Source organism: Thunnus albacares, chromosome 3 (genome assembly GCF_914725855.1).
Source record: "Thunnus albacares chromosome 3, fThuAlb1.1, whole genome shotgun sequence".
NCBI lineage: Eukaryota > Metazoa > Chordata > Actinopteri > Scombriformes > Scombridae > Thunnus > Thunnus albacares.
In genome coordinates, this window is record NC_058108.1 from 11,979,278 (window position 1) to 11,998,784 (window position 19,507).

The following is a 19,507-nucleotide window of genomic DNA, read 5'->3' on the forward strand; positions in this document are numbered from 1 at the left end:
CAATACATTGTATTCATTACTGTAGATTTCAACAGGCGGTATATACTGTACATAACCACCTACTACATGTACATAAAGTAACATGTCACTAATTTAATTTTGATATTTATCTCAGCACTCTTCACTTATTTGCACTATTTACATCCTGTTTACAGTTCACATAAATGGTTGGCAGTGACATGCGTTCACATATAAAATACAATAAATAAACAGTCAATATTTTAAGCGTTAAAAGTCCCGAATTACGAGCTTATAATGAGCACTTTAAAGCATCAGAAACTCGTAGGATTTCAGAGTAGAAGCATTTTCAGTAAATTATATTGAAAAGTACTGACACATGACGAACGACGGTCTGGCTCAAAATACATAAACACTAGTAGGTTCCTATAACAGACATTTTTTTACAATAATTATAAATAAGACAAATAAAGAAATCTTTCGCTCCTTTTACTATGACACGTTATTCGTTTCCGGGGTAGAGTTCACAAAATATTGATGGCGGCCACATGCTTGTGGCAGTGCGGTAGTGAATGAAATAGTTGAAATACTGCTTAAGAGATACAAAACCTGCAGTATGAAGGACACACCGCTGTCTAACTGTGAGCGGGATTTCTTGCTCAAAGCCATCGAAGAGAAAAAGGTGAGAGCAGCTTTCTGAACATGTCGCTTGTTTCTGCTGTTGTGTACTAACAACACTGATGCTCACCTCAGTCCTAACTGCACTTTACACTGTATTTGTAAGAAACTCAACGACTCAATGATGGACTGTTCAACGTCAGAGTCCACTGACTTCATAATGTTGTCAGTGGACTGGATGATTTTAGTTCATGAATTCCTGTTTTTAGAGAGACAGAGAGAGAGGGGGGGAAAATACTTTATACACATACACAGACACACACAAAAAGTCCTATATTAAATAAAAAATAAGTAGAATAAAAAAATAGATTTTTAAACTTTAAGGCAAGATATTGCTATTAATGTGCAGATTAAATGTAAAATGTCCATTGTGCATTGCCACTTAGTGGAGGAGTCTCATTGTAGATGCTATTGAGTTGGGCAGGAATGACCTCCTGTAACAGTCCTTATTGCAGCAGAGCAGAAGACACTCTGTTGTCTGACCAGTCAGTTGTGTAGGGGGTGTGTAGTGTTGTCCATTATGTTGAGCAACTTGTGCAACATCTTTCTCTTCACAACCAACTCGAGGGACTCCAGTGCAGATATTAGTTTGTTATTATTAGATATTAACCAGTTCTATATTATCTATATTAGTATCTACATAAAGTGCTGTTTTGTTTTGTCCTCTGTCTGCAGCGTCTGGATGGACGGCAGACCTATGACTACAGAAAGATAAAGATCACGTTTGGGACTGACTATGGATGCTGCTTTGTGGATCTGGGGAAAACCAGGTGAACCTGTGGTCAAATGTTTTAAAATATTTTTTATGCTTTCCCTTAAATTTACCCAAACTAACCAAGGTTAGATAAAAACACATTTTGCACTGTTGAAGAGGTTTATATACTGTGTTTTCAGTAACTATTTATATACAATATGTAATTTGTATGGTGGTTCATTCTATATCAGATGGATAGAAGATTCCTTATTGTGAAATATTTAGAATCTTTGGAGTATCTTGACAATAATTTAAAATACTTTTTGGAGGGTTTGAACTATGCTTGTCTACTCAACATGATTTTGTAATGCTGGGTTAGTTGAGTTGAGGAGATTAAAGAGCATAAAGCCTTTCATACAAGACACTGATGCTGTGTAGAATTTTGGACATGCTGCATGCAAGAGAAAATCTTCCATGACCTTCAGAATGAGCACAATGCACCTAAATACATCAGCAAGTTTTGTATCCATTGAAACTATCAAGTTATATATGTTGTGATTTGTAAGATGAATGTGCTGTACTGTACAGGGTCATGGCTCAGGTGTCATGTGAGCTCGTGGCTCCTAAAGAGAATCGACCAAATGAGGGAATCATGTTCTTCAACATAGAGCTGTCGCCCATGGCCTCACCAGCATTTGAACAGGGCAGGTGAGATAAAACTAAAGAGATTTTCTGCTAATGCCTCAGACACATTAGATGTAACTTATTCCCTCTTGTTCGCTTATATTATGTCTCTTCACATTTGATCATTTTAAGCTTTTTTTTGATGGAGTTGAGGGACATATTAGACTAGAACTGTGTCTGAAACTTGGTTCATTTAGTTTGTGCAGAGAGTTTAAATCAGCTGTGGGTTTTCTGCCTCTCCAGACAGTCTGAACTGTCAGTGAAGCTAAACAGACAGCTGGAGAGATGCTTGAGGAACTCCAAGTGCATTGATACAGAGTCCCTGTGTGTGGTGTCTGGAGAAAAGGTAAAACACACACACTCGCACACACACACACACACACAAAAAAGAGAGAAAGGAGCCTTATCCACTGTGATGATGAAGATGATTATCATGTGTGTGTGTGATCAGGTGTGGCAGATCAGAGTGGATGTTCACATGTTGAATCATGATGGGAACCTGATGGATGCAGCCAGCATTGCTGCTATCACCGCTCTGTACCACTTCAGACGCCCAGATGTTGGCATCCAGGGAGATGAAGTCACTGTGGTGAGTCTGCAACGAGGCAGCAGGTGGTGTCTCTGCTTCACTGAATCTACTGGGAAATGTCTGTGCGCTGTTTTATCTGGGCGCCAAAACATCTTTTTATTATCAACACTAAATCGCTTTACTGTTATATTGCACCACAGATACCTCCCATAACAGCCATGTTCTGATGTACTACGCTCATGTTGTAACTGTGTATTTATTCCTGTGCTCCTGTAGTACAGTCCAGAGGAGAGAGACCCTATTCCTCTGAGTATCTACCACATGCCCATCAGTGTCAGCTTCTCCTTCTTCCAGCAAGGGTGAGGAACTACATTTAAACACAAGACAATCATGTGCATGTGTACATATATGTTGAGATTTCTTTTCTTCAGACAGTTTGAATCCACTATGTTCACCAGTAGTATCAAGAATATACTGAGTATTAATATCTGTCCAGACTTCTGAACCTGCTGCACATATCTCCCATTTTTAAGGGAATTCAAATAATTATTATAATTAATATTTATATATTTTTTTCTTTTTATCCACTGTGTATCAGTGCAACAGTATCAGGCAGCAAACAGCAAAAAAAATCATGCTTACTTGCAGTTTTATATATATGTCTCTTGTCTTCTCTCCACTCATGACACACATTGAAAAAACAGGCTCAGCTTTAGTAATAATCAGAGATTTTTTTCTTGATTTTGATGACACCCATGGTGCTAACTGCTCACTTCATCATTTTACAGTTGGTGTAAGCATAATTCAAACACTATAATATCATTTATAGGGCTGCAACTAATGATTATTTTCCTTATTTATTAAACTTCCCATTATTTTTTAAATTAATTACTTTGTCTATAAAGTGTCAGAAAATTGTGAAAAAAACCCCCCAAAACTGCCCGTTTACAATCCAAGTCCAAGGTGACGTCTTTGGATGTCTTGTTTTGTCCGATCAACAGTCTGAACCCAAGATATTAAGTTTCAAATCTTCACATTCCAGAAGCTGCAACCAGCACATTTTTGGCATTTTTCCTTAAAAAAATGCAAAAGGATTTTTCTAAGGAGGGAGGGACAGCAAATGTAAAAATTCACATGAAGCTGTCAGTTGAATCACCAGAGTATGTGGTGAATATTAGATATTGAATAACAAAATAGATCGTCTGCCGTCATTATAACAGAGATGAGTTACACACTGTAACACAAGCAAAAACAACACATTCAGTTCTACGTGACAAGTGAAATAAATTGTCAGTTTGATCATCTAGTGGACTTTTTTGTAGCTCAGTTGTCTCGTTATGAACTCCCAGTCGTCTTCTCTCTGCGCGCCCTGTTCATTCTGCAGGACCTATCTGCTGGTGGACCCCTGTGAGCGGGAAGAGCGGGTGATGGATGGCTTGCTGATGATCGCCATGAACAAACACAGAGAAATCTGCTCCATCCAGTCCAGCGGAGGCATCATGTTGCTTAAAGAGCAGGTAAATATTAATATTGTACAGTAGTGCTATTATCAGGGTCATTATCCTGTAAGAAAAGAATTAACTTGAGTGGCGTTAATAACAAGGGTGAAAACAGAAATGACAGAGTTGTTCGACTGATTGAAGTGGTTGTCTGTGGTGTTGCAGGTTATGAGATGCAGTAAAATAGCCAGCGTCAAAGTGTCTGAAATCACAGAACTCATCAACAAAGCCCTGGTGAATGACAAGAAAGCCAGGTGAGTAGTAACATCACATGACCACACTTCACTTATTTAACTGTCCTGCTGTTGTCATTAGAAAATAGATAAGAGCTCTGTGTTTTTAAAATTTTCCAGGAAGGCTGGTGGTAGGTGTGGTTTTGCAGAGTCTATGCCTCAGGAGCGAATCACAGCTCTGAAAATGGACGAGACTCCAGTGGAGATGACGGATGTGACAGAAACAGCCAACGACATCGTCCAGAAAGCCGAGGCCCCGCCTCAGACGTATCCTTTAGCAACAGCTCTGTCCCTCTGACATAATGTACAATCTGTTTTCTCCTTTCCATTTGTGTCACTTTGCCACTGCAGAACCCTTAACCACATATACTAGGGTGCCGTCCCCAGTGGTGCCCGTCCCAGGCGTGGGTCAGGTAGGGCAGGGGCTGCAGAACACCTGGGGACTGGAGGAAGACGAGGATGAAGAGGATGAGGATGACGACGGTGATGAGGAACAGGAGGAGGAAGTGGCAAAGATGGAAGAGGAGCAACACGGAAAGGAGCAGAGTAGCGGAGGTTATTTAATTTTTAATTTAATTTATGTTATTTAAAGTTATCTTAGTTTCTCTGGCTCTGAAGATGTCTTAAATAAAAAATGATAATTGAGCCTTTGTGTTTCCATTAAAGGAGATGTGGTTGAGATATCTGACAGTGAGGAGGAGGAAGTGATCATACTGCAACCGGAGACACCACACAGAGGGCCCAAGTAAGTGCCCCGGATGTCTTTTCTGTGTTATAGTGATTATGGAGGATTATAGGCAGCAACAGATGAGATATGCACACTTGGCACAAAGATTATTATTTTATTTGGTTAATGTTTTTTTTTTCTTGCTCTTAGAAATGCTGGATCCACTGTTGACCAGAAGGGGGCAGCAACATCCAAGAAAAGACAGAAAAAATGAAAGAAGCTCACTACAGCCAGAGACCTCGTAGACAATCTGTTTATCTGCAGCCGTGCCACACTTCATGATGAAGACTCCTGACCTGACTTAATATGATTCCTACCTGCTATAAGCTGAGAATTGGGATCACATTGATGTTGCTGAAGTGCTTCAAAGTATTTGATTCTTATTGCAAGAACACAGAGTTTACTTCTTCATCGTAGCCATTTGGATCAGTTTATGGATTCTGCTTAAAAATATACAGAAAATGCTTTGATGGGTGATATATTTTAGCAGTGAAAGCATGTAAAAGGTCACATCTTTGGATAAGTATGATTTAAAGACAACATTCTCAACCACTGTTGAGTGTTTATCAGACTTTCATATTTCAGTTAGGTTTGCAAAGTGGTATATTTTGTAAGAAAAAGTGCTGATTGTGAATCAATCTGAAAAAGGTAAATAAAATATTTTTTTGTACATTATCTGGTTTGAATAACAATGTTTGGGATTTGTAAAATGCAATATGAAATCAGAGAGATTACTCTAAATACCTCAGATTATGATTATAATTGTTGATCTACACCACTGCATATTAAAAAACAAGATTATCTGATTGCCATCAAATTCAGTATCATTAAAATGTAAACTTATGAAGACATAATATTACCTAGTAGAAAATGTAAGTGTGTCACTGTGATGTGAAGCAATGTTTGGCTCTCTCTCTTGCAGTAGAGCGCATATAAACATGTGGTTAAAAATTCAGGTTCCACCGAGATTTGAACTCGGATCGCTGGATTCAGAGTCCAGAGTGCTAACCATTACACCATGGAACCATTTCTGCTCCCCCAGTTTACTTATATGACTTATCAAATCAACTACGGTCAACAGCTAATGATATCGTATGTGGTTACAATCACTAATTGGGCATTTCATATTCTTTTTGATCAATAATTACTGTTTCCACAGACGTTAACGTAACTCAAGTTAGTTAACGTCTTATTTTTCCCCCCACAAAATAACGTTAGCCTGATAGCCAAGCAGCAAGCTCCAGGTCTGAACAGTGAAGCCAATGCGGAAGTGCCTGCATCATCCATGACCTAAATTCATTAATGAATGCTTTAGGGCGTGACTACCTTGTGATTGACAAGTCGCTACCAAGGCGGAAGCATTGGATAAATTACGTATATTATGTATGGTAACCCCAGATTGGAATAGGAGGACAGGCGTAGCTGTCGCTATTTTAGTGTGTTTCCAGCCCATGAAAGTTAAGTGTAACATTTTAGTCGCGAAAAACTCTTCTTCAGTGTTCAGTTGTACTAAAAGACCCTCTAAGGAGTCAGCTGTTCAGTTTTTTCCAGCAAGTACATTTTGTTTTAAATCTGTTTTCACCAGCCAAAATTAGCATTAGCGTTATTACAGTTAACCATGGAGAGCAAATACGCGTTTTAAACTTTAACCAACCCAGCTAGCAGCTAGTGTAAAGGTTAGCGCCACCCTCTGGTCCAAATATGGTCACTCCTGGCTCCAAAAGTCCAAGATGGCGACGCTCTGAATTCTGAACTGGAGGCTTCAAAACAGTAGTCCACAAACCAATCGGTGACGTGACGGTGGCTACGTCCATTAAAGTAAAAATGACGGAATCTCGTGCTAACGGCGCTAATGAGCTAGTACAAGAAAGAAAAACTCAAGTGGCCCGTACGGGGATCGAACCCGCGACCTTGGCGTTATTAGCACCACGCTCTAACCAACTGAGCTAACCGGCCACGAGTTTCTCGCTTGAATTTAGTATTTATAGCCTATCAATATATCCATCCTATTAAAATGACTAAAGTCATTTCATATGAGAGTAATGGTACAATAACTGTGTACAAAACTACTGCACATGTAAATTGGTGAATTCCACAAGCTGTTTCCTTTTCCTTCACACTGACTACTTTGGAAAAACGGACAACTTATTGATAAAATGGAAATTTAAGGCTAAATCACAATTCTTGACCCACAATTTTATCAGTCGAACGTTAACCGTTTCTGGGATCCTGATTACTTTCCACTGATGCCACTGATGCTATGCTGGAGTCCATGTGATATTGGGCAAAATCTAACATTGCTGAAAGAATGGTACAATAAACATACACTCATAACACACTACAATTTTTATAACACACTACAATGTCGCTGTAAGCAGCGTAACGACAGTTCAAAGTGTTTATTAACGTACAGTATTTGTCAACAATTCTGATATGGAATACTGTATCATTCAAAAAGGTGTACTTGAAAACAGGGTTTTGTATCTGTAACAGTAGTTTTGTAAACATTATGTTTGTAACTGCAAAATTCTGTGCTGCAAGCTTGCATATATATACTTGCAGGCTGAACATTTTGGTGTCTGCCTGCTAACCCTGTTAGGCTGCAAGGTTGTGCATTCAGTCACAGGCCTGCAAGCCTGTATTCACGACCTGTGAGGCAAAAACACTTGCACGGGAGTGTGTGCACACGCATACAGACTTTGACATGTTAACTGCGTGTTGTATATTTTGCAGTCATCTTCTGTACAATGAGCTTTGTGAGAAGGAGGGATGGGACCTTAAAGTCTTGCCTAATCAGCCTTGTTAGAGCCACCACAGAGAATCCAATTTGTTGATCATTCTTTTCTCAATCATTTTTTTCTGTATTGAGCAATCTTTATGTGTTTGTTACCTCACTCTCTGCTGGTAAGCTAATGCTAACATCACTAACATTATGTTGTCAGTATAATCTTTATTCTTTATTCTGTCCACATTTAATTCATTCAGTCTGGGGTTTATATGGATACAATGAATACAGTAGATTTTGAAGAGGTAATTTTACCTGGTTGTGTGTGGTCCAGTAGGATCTTCTAGGTAGCAGCTACAGGCAAAAAATAAAGATGCTTTATTTTTTCAATTTTTATATGCTACCTGCAGGCAGTAAGTGTTATAGCTGCATTTTTAATAGCCAGTGTTTTCTTGTGTTCTTTGAGTTTTCAGGTACAACTTTTTGAATGACATAATATTCCATATTCTGACAACATTTTGAAAAAACATACCCTATATATATTTTACTATATTGTGATTCATTATCTATTTATACACCAGCCTCTACTTGGGTGCCCATGACTTGTTGACAAATAATATTAGCAATGAATAAACATTTGGCTGATATCTGCTTACAACTACATGTGTTACAAACCATTTATTTGCAGTTTTATACTCATTACAAATGCTAGGAGGACCCCAAATAGCCTAAAGTGTTACTGGAAAAAAATATGACAAAATAAATTTGATTAAAACAGAACTGAATCAGTAAACAACCCAGAAACATTAAGAAAGACAAACCAAAGGATAATTCTAAGTTAGATTATGTTACTTAAAATATATTTCAGCAGTTTAAAGGTCTTTGTAAAGACCTGAGGAGATCACGTAAACCAGCATTCTTTGTTCAGATGTCTTGCTGACAGATGAAGATGACAATGCATTCTTTTGAAATTGCATTTTCTTGAATTGTTTTATTGTTTTATATTTTCACTCTGTGTTTTCAGTAGTACTACTATAAGTAATGTGCTTGATGTTAGCTGTTTCTAATCTGAAGAGATATGGAATGTCTTTCAGATAATTTGTTTTTGGTTTAGAAAGAGATTGTAGACTGAATTTCTAACTCTAACTACAGATGTAACTGATATAAGAAATACAGATGCCTATAACCAAGAAAGCGAACTACTTACTTAATCACTTGCAATGTCTTAAAATGGGTCCAGAATCTAATGTGATACTTACAAACACCTACACCTCATGTTTTTTTTTGTTTTTTTATCTAAATCCACATTACACAATGAAACACACTTTACAAGAGGCATACAAACAGCTTGAGTTGAAATGCAATGTACCAGTGTTTACTCAGGTATGTAATGCTGTGATTTCTGTCCTTGTGAACAGTTAGTACATAGTGTACCAGTCACATTCCCAAAGGAGCGCTTACATATTTTCCTAGAAAAAGGAACAATACCATGTAGCCACTACAGATTAAACTAACCACACAGTGATTTGTTAGGGTGTACAGGGAAAAGGCAGTTATAGTTTATGACACTGTGTTGTAAAGACAGAAGTAATCACAAGCTTTGGCTCTACAGCTGTACATGATGATACTTTCAATCTTTTCATTTTGACAGATTTTTTTGTCCTTTATTTACTCTCATTCTTCATCATTTCATTGTAGGGAATTGCTATCTTACCATATATGGTGAGAAAGCTTATCCTCTAAGGTTGGAATTATGTGCATTAGAGTAGTTTATAGATTTTACCATTACAGTAAACTTCCATAGTAATACCACAAAACGATGATTGGGATACAGCGTGACGGTGGAAGAAAAGACAAGGTTTTTATGGTTCCTACCCTTTCTTAATACAAAAATATGTGTTTTCAAGGCAACGCTGCAAAGGCCACTGGCCAAAGCCAGGAATATAGGTGAAAAGTGACTGAGACGTGGCTGAGAAATGTGCTTGTTCACTTTTCTGAGTGTTTCATCATTTGCACAAAGAACATTTCAGAGAGGTAAGATTGTGTAACTTGTTTTAGAGTGATTACTTCTGGCATCACAAGCATGTAAGAGACTTGTGAGGGTGCTCATTCACGGGCTCATCACCAATAAAGTGACATTGTAGGTTTCATAAAGCAGTGGTTCTCAAACTTTTTCACATTGAGGACCCATAAACTGACATAAATTAGAACATAGACCCCCATCTGATAAAATTTTTGCTTTCAGATGTTTTATTACAGAAAGTATATGAAACCCATGACCAAAATAGTCATACATTCTGTCATTGTGTTACTGACGGATGAAGTTATAGTAAAAATAAATTATTCCCCTTTTTACTGGGGAGCACCTAGAGCCCCCTCAAGGACCCCTGTGGGTCCCTGGACCCCACTTTGAGACCCACTGGCATGAAGTGATCAAACAAGATGTAGGATCACCTTAAGTGACACATGGTCAGTACGTATATAAGGGAAATCGAATAATTCCAAGAAACATTCCTGATACCAATAACACCTGGTAGGGGTTGTTCAGAGAGGTGGCACCTAAGACTTCTGTCCACATGATTTAATTCCTATTTTGTCCTTAAAGGATGCCATGAACGGGCTTCCTCATGGTCTGGCATGTTTACACATGAAACAGTATGATGGCATGGGTCTTCATATAGGGGGGATGGGATTTGAAAAGAAGTTTTAATATCGGTGGCACAAAGATGGCAAAATTGTAGCCTTCACTCTGTTGTAGAGGATCACTCACCTTCTTCTCCTTCAGCCACACTTACTAAGAAGCTGAGGGAGGTCAAGGAGCAAGGACATATTTCTGTCCCAGGTGTCAAGCCACATACAGCACCAGTCAAAAGTTTGGACATTTTCTTATTCAAGTGAATGGGAAGGTGTGTCTAAACTTGACTTCTCACAGTTGATAGAAGGTGTTCCTTCTTTGGATTGATATTTTGTACCTGGCCCCAAGCACAAGATGATTCATTAGAACAAGATCTTGCTCAATTAAATCCCCACCCTGTTCTGTGAAAGCTGGTATGGGGATCTATGTTAACATGCATGAAGATACAATCTTCTTCTTTATCGCAATGGATATTTCAACAATCCAGGTGCAATACTGCCTGTCAACTGCAATGGTGCTCCTGTGGGGTGAGATCGAAATATTATTGATATGATATTGAAAGTTATGATGTTCTAAATGATGTATGGTTCAACAGGTGGATGGAAAAAACCCAGGCACATTACTACATAACTCACAGCACAACTAATGGTAATGGAATCCATGGCTCACCTCATGATCACCAGCTTGACATGTCATAGATGTGCAAGGTTTCATGTCGCCAAAATCAGGAAAGCTATCTTCATATTTTCCCTGGAAACCATAGTGTTTTACTTCAAATCAAATGAAACAACTTTATTTTTTTACATTTTGTTTTCAAAAACAAAGAATACAGTACATACTTCCCTAATGTATCTTTTTCTACTTTACAGGTTGCATAGAAGCAAAGACACAATAGGCTATGAACAAGAAAAAAGTATTTGTCTGACGATTTAGTTAATACAAGTAAACAAGTAAAAGCCATAAATGCTATAAGAGTACTAAGATACACACATATGTACCATATGCAGCAGAATTCAACGTACAACAGGAAACAAATGGCAAGTGCTTTCCAATGTTTGATCAGTTTGGGGTAAGTCAAAGTGCCCATCCCTAAACCATTTTCATTGATCTATTTGTTTAGTTTTGTCAGACTCAGACTTGCATCAATCAGTATTTCAAGGATTGGTAATGTCGGTTCATCACTTTGTGTCCAGACTGAAATATCTCAACAACTATTGGATGGATTGCCATGAAAAGTTCATGTCCCATTCTTGTCCCCCTAATGATGAATTGTAGTAATTTTTTGCGATCCCTTACCTTTTCATCTGGTGCCATCATCAGGTTAAAATGTTACTTTGTACAGTAGCACTAAATATTTAATAAATGATTTATAACACACTATAATGTAGTTATAAGCAGATATAAGGACATTTTCAAGTGTATTAATGTACAGTATTTGTCAACAATCATAACTCTTCCTATGAAGACATACTTTATATTAACACATCTGTGTTCTACTATGTTGTTGTCAGTATACATACTAACTAGGGATGTCAACGGTTAACTGTTAATTGGTTAACCGCCAAGAATATTTTTGACCGGTTACATCGATCTATAGGTAATTGGCGTACTATAGGGTTGGCTACTGAACTCGGGACGAGAGTGAGTGCAGCCCTGAAATAATTTTAAAAAACACACATTGACAGGAGCACCAACCCATAGATACAAAGAGACGTGATGGATCCTTTTTACCAACATGCACGGCAGCTAGCAGCTAGTTACCATGGCTGGCATTGTTAACATAGCTATGCCCTGCTGTGTGTAGCCGTCTGTTACTGTGACTAAATGCATTAAAAACACTTTGAGGTGAAGAAGGATGAGCTAAAAGTCAAGCTAACCAGGGCAGACAAACTGGACAGTTCTCAAACGGTAGCTACATCACAACTTTTCTTAAAAATGAACCCGTTAGTTACTGGTTAATTGGTGTTGGTCTATCGAAAGCAAAATTAACCTAAACTGACATCTGTAGTACTAATTTATATATGCTATCATTACCTGTTTTTACACCAGCCTCCACTTTTAGATGCCCCCAGGACAAGCTAATGTTGTTGACAAATGCATTAAAAAACACTTATATCTGCTTATAACAACATTATAGTGTGCTATAAACCATTTATTAAATGTACATACTGCATATAAATGGTAAATAGGGGGACTTGTCACCCTTCGTATAATACTGACCAAAATACTGTAAAAGCTAATGACATTCCAGCCTCAGCTGTACTTTGTGTTTAGTGCTATCAACTAATGTTAGCATGCTAACACACTAAAAATAAGATTAAACATGTAAATATTATACCTGCTAAACATCAGCATGTTTACATTGTCACTGTGAACATGTTAGCCTGCTGACTAGCATTTAGCTCAAGGCACTGCTGTGCCTAAGTTAGCTGCTAAGTGTGGCTGTATCTTGTTGATATAAACATTGAATCAAATGATACAAATACAAATATTTTTGGCCTCTTTTAGCTTGTTGTTTTTTCCCCACACAGGTAACAGGGTTATTCATCTGAGTCTGTGACAGATGACTCCTGTAGTCAAAGCAGGCTGAATCACATGCTGTCTTCCTTGCAAATTACACAAGGAACACAGGATCAAAGCCAAAAGAACCAATAAAAGCTGGTTACTACATCTAGAGAGCTAACCTTTATGGAGGAAACCAATCTAAAGCAAGGAAAAGAGAGACACAGACCAGAAATAATGCATTCAGGTAGGGACTAAGAATATTCAAGAATGAATGTGACCCAAAATCAAATAATGGAATTCAGGCTTGATTTGAGCTGGCAGTATAAGTGAATGTGGCATCTTCTCAGATTATTATTGAATACAGCACTAATAAATCAGTGACAGTAAATCAGTTCTGTTTAAGTAGATGTGTCCCTATCAGATGAAGGAGCTTGTCAGTTCCAATTGGAGCAAATGCAACATGTAAATTTATTCACAACAAGGAACAAATGACATAAAATAAAGCAAATACACCTGTATGGTCTTGTATTGTCAGCCCATAACATGACAATGTTGACCAGTTGCAGGTTATTGCAGGAACGTGGCCGTGCAAAAATGTTAACAATTCAGCTATCCGGACTTTGCACACTGTGGTGATTAAAACCAGCTGTGGTTCCTCTTTGTGGTCATAAACCTGCCATTTTAGCCTTGCACACAAAACCAAATTTTACTTTAGAGTCTACTGCCTGTCTGAAGGTGGCTAAGACTGAGGATTTAGTTGTTTCACAGGCATGTCCATACTTGGGATCAAAACATCTCCTGGGTAGACACTGGAGACACGTGCACGCTCCTGTAATGGCACAACCAGATCAGAAGTGGAGTTTAGAGAGAGTGAGACAAAATAATCCGAAGACAAAAAAAGAGACCACAAAAGACATTTATTTCAACATCGATTAGTTACACAAATATTCACTATGGCATGATGACAGACTTTTGTCTCACAGTGTATCCAGACACCATAGAGCAGATTTTTAAGTGAGCTTTGAAGCATCAGGATCAGTTTGTGAAACTAGTCTGCATTTTCTCAGAGGAGAGATAATCATCACTCTTCAAGGGTGGCTCAAAGAGTTTTGAATCACTTCTGACTCAGCCTGCAAAGTTTGCATACCATTTTCTTGGGTGACGCATTTAAAATAAACATACAAAACATGACATGAAATCTCCTAGGGTTGTGCAATCTTAAACATTGTCATGTTATACACACATACACACACACACACACACACACACACACACTGACTGGAAAACACACCCTATACAGCAAGATATACACATAAGCCTGGGTGGTTTTCTTGTCCCGTCTAAACAGACTTTTATCAAATGAATGTATCATCAACAAACATCTAAACTCTACCAGGGCAAGTCTTATACACAGAGGTGTGTCAGTGTGTTACGTAAATATGTATGTGAAATATCTGGCTGTGTGTAGAGGAGGAGTGGCATCACAGTTTTCTTTAGTGTGGAATGGTCTAAAGTCTTAAAAAACTTGAGTCCTATTTGCTTACAGGTGGAGCGAATACACAATCACAGCAGCACAAACAGTAAAATCAATTGAGCTAATCGTGTCTCACCTTTGAAGCAAGTGAGTCAACTGTAGATGTCATTGAAACTCTAAGATATTTGATACTGATCATTACAACTGATGCACACCACCCAAAATATGTCTGCATGTGCATTGCGTCGCTTTAATCAAGAGAGGGAAGCAGCTTCTGTGTTAATCATCAGTCTGATTTATCATCAATGTGTCATCGTTTGTGCATGCATTTCTAGGTCAGAGCTCTGGCGCGTGCACATGTTTCAGAGTCGTACTCAGATCAGAACTTGTTATGATGCCTCAGGAAATGGCACTGAGAGAGCAGAATAAACTCTCTCAGCCACACCACCGTTGCCTCAGATTTTGTTCCAGTCATATCAGGCACACTTTAAGGTGGCAATGTTGGCATGGCTGTCTCCTCTTAACGACTACACATGACTTACTGATATGTAACACTACCTAATTTGTCTTCACAAAGTGCTGTGTGGCTGTGTAATGTCTCCAAATCCCTCTCCTCCTGTTCTCTCCCCTAAATTCAGGACTTCATCAAAGGTTTGGTGTTTTTTTTTTGGTCGTCTCTTCTGGCTTCCTGATAAGGTACAGCTAGTGCAGCTGCATTTTCTTCACACAGGCACTCAAGGCACTCACACACACACACACGTGAATGCCGGTAGCTCAGTCAGTGGAAAAGTACTGGACAAAGCTGAAACTGTGACTGCGCACCAACCCTCATCACTGCCATCAATGCTCTGACACACAAAGCAATGGCTGCCTCCTCAGTGTATTGAATTACACACAAGGACATTGTGTGAGATCAAACTCGTTATTTGACCACTGAATGCATAATCAGTGACACTAGTACAGCTTTAACAGTCATTACAGTGTGTTTGCATGCTGAAAGGGGTTAACACAGCTAGTTTTATACTGGGGAGGCCTGGCTCATGTGTACCCGATGCAGCATGTAAAAAGATACAAAAATGGCATAATCAAGCACAGGAAATCCTAACATTTAGCATGTTGAGAACACAACAGTATGGGCAAAAGACAGCGTTTCAGGAGCAATCCATTACTAATTGTGTTAAACCTGATGAAAAATGTAATAAAATAAGCTGAAACAGCTGACTGTGATATTTCCATTAACTGTGGATTAACTAATGTCACATCATTTTTGCAGAGGGAAGTGTGGTTATGTGATTTCTGACTTAACCTGGAGTTTTAGAGCAGCCAGATAAATGTAAATGCCTCACTTGACTTTGTGCTCTAACCTGATTGTTAACAGTAATGTGTTTTTAGTGTGCATGTAAATACCTGCAGTTTAAAAGATCATTCAAGGGTTTTGCATGCCCATTATACTTGGATTATATTTATAATGTTTACATTGGACTATTTTACACCTAATGACCTCTGCAAAAAGCCAATGTTCAGTGTCAGTGCATACATCTTTTGCTATGTTTAGGCTAATTTGATTTGTTTAAGTTACTTAGTTAAGTTTGTTTGCTTGATTACCTTGCTTTATTTTGTTTTGTGTATATTTTGCTTAGGTTTTTAGTATAGCATTTCCTTGATGTGGCAATTTTGATTTTTTTTTTGGTTTTCCTTTCCCTGAGAAGAGTTTCACTGCTGTGGTGCATAGATGCATATCTCTGATATTGTAAATAGTAGTTATGTGTGCATGTTGTGAAATTATTAATCAGTCTAGTGAACTGACCACACTATCTTTGTTTTCTTTTGCTTTTGCTTTCATAATTTACACCCTTTTTCTGTGTGTGTAGGGAGTACGTGTGTATGGTAACTTGTACCAATATTAAGCTTTCCCCATTTACAAAACGTAAAAATGAATTTTAAATAGAACAAATTTCAAATAAATTATTGTCCATTGTTAATAGTTTATAGTTGTAATACTTGTTTGAATACATTAAGTCTATAATAAATCATATAGTATATATAATAAATATATATTTAATCTATAATACTGTATTTTGTTACATTTAGTTCCTCTGTCTTAAGCAGAAGCTGTTACTTTTAAAGGAACTTATTTAGATTTTAAAAAGTTGGGGTGGGATGGCATCTACAGGATCAGGAGGCAATTACCAGAAATCTTGCTAAACAGTTGGGTGCATGTGGGCAAGACCTCTATCCTATGCTGTACTTTGCATTACTGACTGAAATTGGGGTTTGGGATGTGTTTTTCCTTTCTTCCATGCTGCCACTCATTTCCATTGATTTCCACAGTATACAGTATGCATCATGTCTTCCTTGATTTTGAAGAAGTTACATAATTTTGCATGGTAACACAACTTTTTAAGTTAGTTTCCACCTGCATCTCCACCTGATAATGGCACTTCCACCAATAAATGAACAAATAAAACACAAAGAGCATTTTAACACTTCGCAGTTTAACTTTGGATAACAGTCAATATATAGGGCATTAGTAATTTGTATAATCAACTAAAACTTCCCAGCACTTAAGTGATTCACACTTATTACTCATGGTATCACCCATCATGTGAATACCCAGATTGTCTGTGAGTGAACATGACAGCATTTCAAGTCAAGACAGAAGGTCCAGCTAATTGGACTAATAAGGGCTGGTTTGGGACAGGTTTCAAAAAGGACTTTCTCCCAAAAGGAGAGATGGCATGAGTGTGTTTCTCTCTTCTCCCAGATGAAGTCCTAGCTGGCATGATGACTGGGATGTCAGGTCTCAAATGACCAGGGTGGGTGACATTTCAGACCAGCTGCTGAACAGCAGTAGACAGAGATAGCCTACCGGGGCATCACTGGGACAGGACCCTAGAGAAATGAGGGTAATGTTTTTTCGGAGAGAAAAGGGGAGATTGGAGTAAAACAAGGGGAGATTGGAGTAAAACTGAAAAAGTGAATGACAGAAAACACAAATTGGTGATAGCATTGACTCATAGCTGTTTGGCCCATAAAGAGGACATTGTCTAACCTTTGCTGAATGAGAAGTAAATATAGCCGAGTAATAAAGTGGATGTAATTCAGCCTGAATACACATTAACTACATGAAGCTGATTCAAAATGGCATGGTGCCCATGCAGAAGAATGTTTTTCATGCATGCTAGCATGCTAACATGATATTTCTACATGTTTAGTTAGCTAAATAACTGGCTAATGTTAGCTTTTAGATTTAACTATAACATGGCTAGTTATGTAGCGAATTTGACACTGAGCATTTCACCATTCTGCTTTCACACAAATACTATGGCTGTCAGATTAACAACATTAATAACTTTTGTTTTACTTCCAGGGCAACAGAAGTATTTGTTGCTACACCTTTCTAAAACTTCTTGTAATTATTTTCCTGTCCAGTCCAGTCAATCTTTTCATTCTGTTTAGTTTTAAAGTTTAATTTAAATGATATTCAAACTCTAACCTCCACTGTACCTAAAAAGAATATGTGAAAGTTGTGTGACATTGGTTTTCAAGGGAAACTATCTGCAGTGATACCTATTAGCTGGGGAACAGCTATAATTAAAAGCAGCAGTAGGCTGTCCTTTGTTTTGAAACATGACCGTCTCCCTCCTATATAGATGACCTGTTATGAATAAAGTGAAAGGGAAGTAAGAGCAGAGTATTTTTCCTCTCACACTGGCTGGTTAAAGTCACTAAATTACTGTCTTTAGTACCAAACTTAAACATCATCATCGGCATTGCAGGCTCGGAAGACCATCGATTTCTTGAGCATTAAAGAACAAAGCTGCTGGTTGTTTTATGTCACTTTCAGCATTTATCATTATTCTGTTTAAGAAGCCCTAAAAAAGATCCTCTCACTTATTTTACCCCCCCTGCAAATATTTATCAGAAAACCATATAAGCTTAATGTTCTGCCTGCTTGAGAATTGTGTGTTGAAGAATTTCCAATAAGCTAAATATAAGTGAAATCTCGATTTGAGAGGCCTAAGCTGAGGAAGACTGACACCAAAAAGAGCAAGCACCAATTCAGTTGGCGATATTCGTTCAGCAGTATTCTCCTAAACTTTCCAGTCCGTGACAAAGTCAAGTAGACTATGCATGTAGAAGCCACTCAACATAGCTGGTTGTTTAGCCCTAAGCTCAAATGTCGTCTAAGTGGCAAACTCCTGGATCAGAAATGATAAAACGAAACTTAGTCACACAAGATCATTTGCACTTAAGCAGTCTGTATTAATAGTTCTGTTTGGGTGTTGATGGCCACCAGTCAAAGTGCTGGTCTTTGTGGCAGCAGGGTTAATACATGTATTTACAAGTGGTTCCTAGTGTTTTTTTTAATACGAGTATGTCGCCTGTCTCTTAAACCAAACTGCTCTTTTCTCAATGCCTCCAGTTTCATATACAGCTGTGCTATATTATTAACTGTATAGACTGTATTTACTGGATCTTATAGAAATGCCATAACTGCCACTAGAGGTCCCTACATCTGAATGGACCAGCATGTTCAGTTGGGAACTGGTCATCACCAGAACCATAAATTAGCTATTGCAACATAAAAAAGTACATATATGATTTATGTTTCTCAGTAGTGGGCAGATTAATTAATAATTTAGTTACATGAAGCTGTAAATAACAATTAAACCCAAAAACATCAATAGTAGCCTACTGTTGCCTACTGCCTTTTTTCACTTACGTAATATCACAAAAATCAGGCACATCCTGTTCCTAAACGATGCAGAAAAACTAGTTCACGCATTTGTTACTTCTAGGCTGGATTATTGCAATTCCTTATTATCAGGCTGCCCTAACAAGTCTCTAAAGACTCTCCAGCTGGTCCAGAATGCAGCTGCACGTGTATTGACTAAAACTAGAAAAAGAGACCACATTTCTCCCATTTTAGCTTCACTACATTGGCTTCCTGTAAAATCTAGAATAGAATTTAAAATCCTTCTCCTAACTTACAAAGCCCTTAATGGTCAGGCACCATCATATCTTGAAGAGCTCATAATACCGTATTATCCCACTAGAACACTGCGCTCCCAGTATGCAGGCTTACTGGTGGTCCCTACAGTCTTTAAAAGTAGAATGGGAGGCAGAGCCTTCAGCTATCAGGCTCCTCTTCTATGGAACCAT

General features: G+C 38.1%; 1 protein-coding gene and 2 non-coding genes across 3 annotated transcripts; 1 reads left to right on the forward strand and 2 right to left on the reverse strand.

Annotated features, from left to right (window-relative positions):
• Positions 1 to 471: 471 nt before the first annotated feature.
• On the forward strand, positions 472 to 5,677 carry exosc9 (exosome component 9). Its single transcript, XM_044345417.1, has 12 exons — positions 472 to 640; positions 1,312 to 1,406; positions 1,919 to 2,038; positions 2,258 to 2,360; positions 2,466 to 2,603; positions 2,820 to 2,902; positions 3,928 to 4,060; positions 4,208 to 4,296; positions 4,396 to 4,542; positions 4,649 to 4,830; positions 4,942 to 5,020; positions 5,153 to 5,677. Exons 1-12 carry the CDS (start codon positions 575 to 577, stop codon positions 5,214 to 5,216), a joined length of 1,299 nt encoding a protein of 432 aa, XP_044201352.1. The 5' UTR covers positions 472 to 574; the 3' UTR covers positions 5,217 to 5,677.
• Positions 5,678 to 5,956: 279 nt separating this feature from the next.
• trnaq-cug lies at positions 5,957 to 6,028 on the reverse strand. The gene has a single exon. It is a non-coding gene; the product is annotated as a tRNA-Gln (tRNA).
• An 856-nt stretch (positions 6,029 to 6,884) lies between these two features.
• On the reverse strand, positions 6,885 to 6,958 carry trnai-aau. Its single transcript has one exon. It is a non-coding gene; the product is annotated as a tRNA-Ile (tRNA).
• Positions 6,959 to 19,507: the final 12,549 nt, after the last annotated feature.